The following is an 8,248-nucleotide window of genomic DNA, read 5'->3' on the forward strand; positions in this document are numbered from 1 at the left end:
AGCTGAGACCCGATGCAGCCAAAAATAAATTAAATTAATGAATTAATAATAAATAAATAAATAACAGTGGTGACCGTAGCTACACTTCCACTCAGTTTAAACAGCGTTTATGCACTTAGCACTCTGCCAGGCACCTGTGAAGTGTAAAACAGGTACATACATCTGCCCTTAAGCAAGCCTTAAACATAGGGCGGAAGTTGGGGGAGAGCTCTGCATGCGTCATGACTCGGCGCTCGTGTCAGGGTCCTCAGTGCCTTCTCCCCTCCCTGCCCCCTTTCCTTCTAATACTCAAGAGTACTGAGCAGTGGGCCAGAACTGGCTTGCTGGGTCCCACCTCCTCTAAAACCCCCTCTGTCTGTAACCCGGGATGCGGATTGAGATTCTCTTGTTCAAGTTCCACACGGTGACTCGGCCGGCCCTGCAGCCTCACACAGAGTAGAACTAACGCAGGCTTGGAAGTAAGCATGGCTTTGACCCGGGCTCTGCTGTCACTCCCTGTGTGACCTTGAGTGGGTCACCCCATCTGTCCGAGCCTCGGAGTCTCCTGACACCCGGGTTGCCGGTCCCTCCCTCCCTCCGTAGCTGCCACACAGGCACGGCAGCAGCACGGCACTGTGGGGGCTCGTCTGCGACATCAGGCCCCAAGATGAGCCTGTGCCTGCAGGGGTGGTCACCTGCGCCCTCCTTGCTGTGGGCTGTGGAGGTGGGTGGAGTGTGCTCCACAGGGCGGAGCAGGACTCTCCCCTGGAAACGGGGCCTCGGGGCTTCTGCGGGCTGGACTGTCTGCGACCTGAAACTTGGGTTGCTTTATGCTGGGCTCCCTCCCTGGAAAAGTGGCCTTCAACCCCCGCCAGCTGGCCCCGGGCCTGCCAGCCGGGAGTACAGGCCCTGGGCCCTCACCCGGCTCCCTGACCTAGAGGAACACTTCTGTCTCTTGCAGATGGAGAAAGATGAAACCGTGAGCGACTGCTCCCCGCACATAGCCAACATCGGGCGCCTGGTCGAGGTGAGTGGGCCTCCTGCTGCCGCGGTTCGCCTCCGCCGCGTGGGATGTTCGCCCCTGGAGCCCGGCTGCCGGCCGCCGGCCTCCCTTGCTGCTCCCTCGCAACTCCGCAGCAGCGAGCAGCGCATTTCTCGTGTTTTGCCCCGGCCTCGTGTTTCCTGAGCCTTCTGATCTGGATGCGAGCAGGGCCCAGCTCCAGAGGCTCCCCCTCTACTCTCCCCCAAACACGTGCACCCAGGAGACTCAGCTCGGGAGGCCCGAAGTCCTGTCTCCCCCAGTCCAGTGGGTGCGAGCGGAGACCTGAGCTCAGACGGGAAGCAGGTCCCAGGAACACCAGTGGGCTCTGGAGGAGGAGCTTGAGCTACAGCTCGGCTCCCGCTTCCCCACGCCCCAGGGAAGAAGGGGGTGCTCCCCCGCTGCGCAGCGTTCTTCGCAGAGCTGGGGGGAGGCCTGGCGGGGGGTCGGTCAGCCTGGGACACCGGGACGTGGTACTGGCGTCCTGGGCGCCGGGACGGGGAGGCGCTCAGAGCACGCACGCGCGCGCGCGCACACACACGCACACACACGCACGCACGCACGCACGTGCCTCCACCCTGCGGTCAGAGCGGGGACTGCAGGGGTGCGGGGCGGGAGGAGGGAGGGCGTTGCCGTCAGTCTCACCGGCCTCCTTTTCCAGGACATGGAAAATAAAATCAGAAGTACGCTGAACGAGATCTACTTTGGAAAAACAAAGGACATCGTTAATGGGCTAAGGTAATGTACCCCAAAGCACGGGCTTTGGAACCAAAAAGATGTGGATTTGCATCCTAGGTCACTGCTTAAGAGCTCTCTGGCCTTGGGCCTCTGTTTCCTCCTTTGTAAACCAGGGCTGAGGTACCCTCCTTATAGGGTTGTTAATGCAGATTTTGCAAGGTAAAGCCCGGCGTACGGAGTGTGTACTCAGGATAGATGTGGGAATCAGAGTAGACTTGCACCATTTTTGTTTCCTGGGGCCCGTTCACCTCAACAACATCGGTGCCCTTGTCCCTGGAGTCACCTCTCGGTCCCTCAGCCTGAGTCCCACCTAAAGAATCTGCCCGGCCCCTTTGGCTCCTGAGCCTGAGGATACCTGCAGATCAGACCCTGAGACGCAGGAGGGCATGACACCACCGGCCTCTGGTTGGCTGGTTTCCAGGGCAGCAGAGTGTCCCACAGAAAGAGCCCCACGACCTGCTGCCTTCTGGAGAGGGACCCGCCACCCTGGGTCCTCTCAGGGCTGTCGGCTGCCCCTTCCCACACGTCTTGTGCCCTCGGTTCTTCAGCGTCGGCCCAAGTGAAGGCCCAAGGGGGCTCAGGGGCTCGCTGGGTTCTCAAGGTCATGGTGGGCAGGGTAGGAGGCCAGAGCCCCTTTGGGGGTAGTGGAGGCCGCTGTGGAGCGAGATGGGCCTTGGAGTCGGGAGGCCGGGATCTCACGCAGCCTCTGTCAGCCAGAGCCGTGTGACTTCGACCAGGGACTCCTCCCAGTGGCCCTCCGCCCGTCCAGCCCGTCCAGGGGCAGGGCTGCCGAAAGAGGAGTGGGTGGGGTGGAGGCCGGTGTGCGGCGCTGCACCACCACGCGAGTCCAGCGGCTAACACTCTGCCCTTGGCTTCCAGTCTGCCAATCCCCCACTGTGGACAGATCTCTCCTTTGGGAACAAGGAGAGGCAGGAAGCAGCTCTGGTTTGTGAATCTGTCCAGGAGACAAGATGCTCTAGTCTTTCACTCATAGAGTTTTAAAAGAGGGGGCCCACTTCAGACTCATCATCTTTCTGATTTCCTCCCTGCCTGTGGGGAACGTGGTCTGGCCCCCGGTGGGTTTTATTCCACCCCCAGAGCATTGCTCTCCTCTGGCTGTTGAGCCTGGGGCCTCATAAGTCATCTCTGCCCGGAGCTTCCTGGCCTGGGGCCCCTGAGCCAGCCACACACACCCCTGGCCTGCAGGGTCCTCGGGCGTTGGCTGAAAAATCGGAGAAAGCCGCAGGGAGCCTGCGGGGTGGTGGTCTGAGCCCCTGAAAACCGTGACCGCCGCCCGCAAGAGCCCTGTGGCCAGAACCTCCCCCCCACAGCCCCGAGCGCCTTGGTGACGCTCCCCTCTCTCCTCTGCCTGTGTGTCCCCTGCACTTCCTCTCAGCCGTCGCCCCCTGTGCTCCCAGGTCCCGTCCTCCCCCTCCCGCTGCACTCACCTCTGCACACTCTCTGTAGATCTGTTGACGTTATCCCCGACAACCCCAAGTTCCTGCAGCTGCAGAGGGAGCTTTCCCAAGTGCTGACGCAGCGCCAGATCCACATCCAGCCTGATAATTAAGCCGCTCCAGGTACCCTGCCTGAGAGGCCTGAGCGCCCGCCCCACTAAACAGGACTCACCAACCCGCCGAGACCCCGCCAGACCCGTAAACACCACTAACCCCGTGTCCGCTCGGCTGGGAGCAGCCCCCTTAACGTGCAGACTCGCCCCGTCCGCGTTACACGGAACTGAATCACGTGTGCGGTGTGTGTGCTTTGCACTCTGGGCGGGGCCGCGTGTGAGGGCCGGCCGTCTGGGCTTCTGCCCCCTGAGCAGCCCGGGCCGGGCGTCACCGGTGCCTCTCTCTGCGCCCTTCCCAGTGGCCTCCCGCTCGGCCGGCGGCTTTGGCGGCCTCTCTGCTGTGTGTGCAGCCGGGGCTTCACCAGCTGTCCACCAAGGATCCCAGAAGCCAGATGGGCCGCCCCCTTCTCGGTGGGAGATTGACTGGGGCTAGCCGACCTAAAAGGGGGCGGTGTATCGCCCTGAGTCAGAGGATGGAACACAGAGGGGGGCTGTAATCCCGGGGCCGGGCCTGGTGCCCCCCAAGACCGGGTGCCGCTGGAGCCGCCGGGGCTGGCATAATCCCCTGCCCCTGGCGAGCTGCAGCTGTCCTCCTAAATGCCTTACGCAGATGGAGGGGAAGTGGTCTGGCTGTAGACGACGGCCGAGGACCATGACTTGAGCTTGTGACAGATACAGATGTGTGGAAGCAGTCAGCAGCATCCCCGGAGAGGAGGAGGGAAACTGGTTTTAATAAGAGGCGTTTAGCTGGAAACCCAGCTGGGCAGGGCTGTAGAGCCTGGGCTTACGGGCTTCTTCCCAGGCCCAGGGGCTGGACTCGGAGACCCTGACCCGGAAGTTGCCCAGTAGGGGGGGTAGAGGTGGGGCAGCTGTGTAACCAGGCGGAGCGGCTCTTCTGCAGCCGTGGGACCGCAGCACCGTCTGGCCTCTGTGTGTGCCAGCGTCAGGCCTCATGCTCGGACCGTCACATTCCCTTCAGAGCATTAAGAAGAAACCCCCTTTTAAGGAGTTCCATGTGGTGCGGTTTCCTCTCCAGCCCCTCAGCTTTTAGGGTGGGTCTAGAATCTTCTGGATCCCTCACCTCGGCCAGTCCTGGGGCCACCCACTGGAGGCTTTCTGACATAGACCCCCTGCAGCAGTGGGCAGCCTGGCACCTTCTGTCCAGGACAGGCCCTCCTTCCCACCTCCAGGCGTTGGTTCCGAGTTGCTTGGCAATGACCTTCCCAAGCTCCTTTCCCTAAACGAGTGCCCTGCTCCTTACACCTCCAGCCGTTCCAAGCCTAATCTCCTGTTCCTTACCTGGTTCTAACTCTGGAAATTTCTCCTTTGGGGGGGTAGCGGGGGGGCTGGGTACAGCCCAGGCCTGGCGTGCTCCTTCCCAGAAGAGCCAGCACCCATTCGGGCCGGGGTGCCGTGGGAGCCACCACTTCACCCACCACATCCTCCCATTGGGCAAGTTAGCCTCCCATTGGGAGCTTTCCAGAAGCCCGTGGTGGGCTGGCTGAGGTTTGCAGCCCGAGGGCCACCAGGGCTGGTGCCTGACCCTTCCTTTGGCCGCCACAGAGCAGAGCAGATACTCAGAAACGTGTATTCAGCAGCAGCAGCATTTCTCATGGGAATTTTGGTAGTTGCACATAGACTCTTTCAAAGCCTTGTCTCTGCCGCCTCCTTTACCATCTTGAGGGCACTTCCCATGATGCTCCTAGGACTCAGTAGCCAGAATTCCATGCGGGATGCTCCTGGGTCCTACTTCATTGTATTTCACCCACATTCGGTGCTGGAGGATTATTTTTTGGTCTCTCCTTCCCACTCTGGTTCATGGCCAGTGCGTGTCAAGAGTGACATTCCCGTGGCTCCACAGCATTCGTGCAAAAGGCAGCCTTCCACTCGTCCTTTCCACTGCTTTGAAACTGTTAGGAAGTTTATAAATAGTTTAGTAAGTTCCTGGTTAACCCACACATTGAGGAAATCTGACAAAGTGATCACTAAGATCATTGCCAGGAGCATTTCTCTGAGCCTCAGTTTCCTCGTCTGTAAATTGGGAATAATGCTCAGACCCCTCCAGAACGCTTGTGAGAGTGGAGCATGTGTGAGAAGCACTCTGTAAACCGCGCAGCCTCTACAAAGGTTAGCTGTTGTTCGCTTTGTCTAACCTGTGCGTAAGTGCACTCCCATGAACCTTTCCCCACAAATCCAGGATTTGACAGCAGCGACCCAGGGCCACTTACCTGTCCCTTCCTGCCTCTTGAAGTTCAGGCTGAGGGGTTTTCTTGGCCAGGTTAACAGCTGATGGTGCCTCACAGCAGAAGCCTAAAAGTGCCTGCCCGCAGGGGCTGCCCTGGCAGTGGGCTCAGACGTCCGAGGTGCTGGTTCCTAACGCTCGCTGGGTGGCCAGCCCTGCACCCCGTGCTTTGTAACGGGGTCCTTATCTCTCGGCCTCTGGCCTGAGTCCGCGGCTGGGCTGAAGCACAGGCGGTCTCTGCTGTGTCGTGCTTGGAGGCCCACTTCTGGTTCAGGCTGACATTGGGACCTGTGCCCAGAGTCCAGGTCACGCCCAGCCTGGTGCAGAGGTGGGCCGTGGCCTCCCCCACGGGGCCGGCCTCGGGCTCTGGGCCCCTCTGCCCCCTCCGCACAGCTTGCAGCTCGCACTCCCAGAGGATGGGGAAGGGGGCACCCAGCCCAGTGACCCGGCCCCTCGCCCTGGATGCACCGGCACCGGCAGGGCAGCCCTCGGCCCCTCGCCGCTACACTCTTCCTGTTCAGCCTGCTAATGACAGTTCTTCTCCCCGGGCAGGTCTGTGCAGACTTTTGCAGACAAATCAAAACAAGAAGCTCTTAAGAACGACCTGGTGGAGGCTTTGAAGAGAAAGCAGCAGTGTTAAGCCTCTTCTTCCCACTAACCGGACACGCCGCCGTGCGCTCATTAGATTCCTTTCTTAGAAACTCGTTTTCTGCTCCCTCCCTCGTCCCTTCCCTCCCCCCCAGGTCACACAACTTGCATCACCACTGCACAGCGCCATCTCTCCCTGAGAATAAACCCTATAAACACCCTTCTTGTCTCTGAGGCCTACTTCCCACCACATTTTGCTATCAAAACTCGGTATTTCCATAGAAACCATGTTTTCTGTTTGCCCCGGGCCCCCCCACCCCCGTCTCTCCACCACCACCCATTTATAGGCATAAAATACACTGTCTGTCTGCCTCCCTTCCCTTCCACCCTTTTGTTACATTGGTGTAAAAAATGTAAAACAAAAAAATTTTATGAAATAACTGTGGTGTGTGAAAGATAGAAGAAAAACTGGAAATCTGATTCCACGTGTGTTTGGGAGTTGCTTGGGGTTGGGGGTTGGCGGGGACAGGGGACAGCTCTGGGAGAAAGGAGAGGTGGCCCTCAGCGTCGTCCCGCAAGCCTGGCCCCTGTCCCGCGGAGACCACACGGTGGGGGGGCGGGGACCTGCGGACCGTCCTGCTCTTCTGGCCAGGTGCTTTTCTGTCAATTTTTATGGAATGCAAAAGGAGTTTTTGTTTTATTTTGTTTTTTTGTAAAGCTTAAAAAAAATCTACATCTTATACTTGAGCTTCCATACTTAAAAAAAAAAAAGGAAAAAAAAGAACAAAAAAATAAATAAAAAGAAACTGGGATGCAGTTAGCACTGGCCTCGTGTTCTTTCTCGCCTGCCTCGCTGTCCAAGCATGTCTGTCTGAGCTCGGCTGGGAGGGCTGACCCCAGTGGGGGCGTGGGGCCCACGTGGTGAGCGAGCAGGGGTCCTTGCAGATCCCCAGCGGCTCCTCTGGGCCCCCGCTCCGCACAGACCCCCCCTCCCCCACCTGTCCTGTACAGCTGGGGCCGTCCCATCATCGGGTGTGATGGGATGGGCGCTCTCCCCCCACCCTCCCCTTTCATTTCAGCAAACACCTGCTCTGTGCAGGCATGTCCGCACTCCTCCCACGCCATCTTCACGGCCCTGGGTGACGTGGGGAAACAGGTTGGGGTTAACGCGCCCAAGGGTCCCGCCGAGCTGCAGTCCGTGCTCTCCCGGCTGACACCAGGGCAGCCGTGGCAGGGCAGTAGGGCCCACACCCCGGCAAAGCCCCTCTGGTTTGAGGTACCTGGGTCCCTGACACGCTGGTCCCCGAATCCTTGGGCCCAGCTCCTCTCTGCGTGGCCTGATGAGCAAGTTCCCAGGTGGGGCACATCTTTCCTGAGTGCAGAGTACCGCTGAGATAGAGATGGGGAACAGGGGAGACACCTGCGTGCAGCTCCTCTCAAGGACCTTCGGGCGGAGAAGATGAGGGAGGGAGGCGGGCAGGGGAAGGCCGGAGCTCTGTCAGTGGACCCGGAGCCCTTCTCGACACGTGTGCAACGCAAACGACGTCCTCATGGGCCCGTGGTAGAGCGCTCGGCACAGGTAAATGAGCTCATTTTTATCAGGTGTTCGATCACGTGACCAAAAATAACAGTTGGAAGCCAGAGATTGTGACTGACATACACCAGGCCTGAGCTTACTCTTCCTTCTAAAATCTTCCATCGCTGGAAGAGCCATCACTGCTGTCTTTTGCTGCTAAGTCAGGCCAGTGAGATTAGGGATGCTGGGCCCTGAGACCGTGTTTCCTCAGTGAGGGGCAGCCGGACCCACGTGGCAGAAGAGTGTGTGCCTCTGGCTCGGGGCCACCTCCCAGCTGGTCCTTTCCCTGCTCTGTGGGACCCTCCCCGCCCAAGGGGTGGCGTAGGCCTTGTGGACCTGTTTACGGCCCCTCTTGTTCTCTGGTGCTACCCGCTCCCCGCAGCCTCGGTGCAGTGTGGCCGTGGCGTTCCCTCATCCCCACCGGGTGACCCACAACAGGCCAGTTAACGATGCTCTCTCTTGAGAGACGGATGCTGAAACAGTGCCATTTCATTCCCACCAGGAATGATTCCTGGA

At 59.6% G+C, this 8,248-nt stretch overlaps 1 protein-coding gene across 2 annotated transcripts in view; it reads left to right on the top strand.

The window, feature by feature from the left end:
• CAPZB (capping actin protein of muscle Z-line subunit beta) overlaps positions 1 to 6,976 on the top strand; it is a 135,722-nt gene extending 128,746 nt beyond the window's left edge. Inside the window, exons 7-10 of one of the 2 annotated variants that reach the window (XM_059083706.2) lie at positions 941 to 1,006; positions 1,680 to 1,756; positions 3,224 to 3,336; positions 6,121 to 6,976. In XM_059083706.2, the coding sequence (XP_058939689.1) occupies positions 941 to 1,006; positions 1,680 to 1,756; positions 3,224 to 3,326 (246 nt within the window). In that variant the 3' untranslated portion in view covers positions 3,327 to 3,336; positions 6,121 to 6,976. The remainder of the gene's footprint in view (positions 1 to 940; positions 1,007 to 1,679; positions 1,757 to 3,223; positions 3,337 to 6,120) is intronic. The other variant, XM_059083713.2, reaches the window with a different exon arrangement.
• Positions 6,977 to 8,248: the final 1,272 nt, after the last annotated feature.

This window comes from Kogia breviceps, chromosome 1 (assembly GCF_026419965.1).
Source record: "Kogia breviceps isolate mKogBre1 chromosome 1, mKogBre1 haplotype 1, whole genome shotgun sequence".
NCBI classification, from domain to species: domain Eukaryota; kingdom Metazoa; phylum Chordata; class Mammalia; order Artiodactyla; family Physeteridae; genus Kogia; species Kogia breviceps.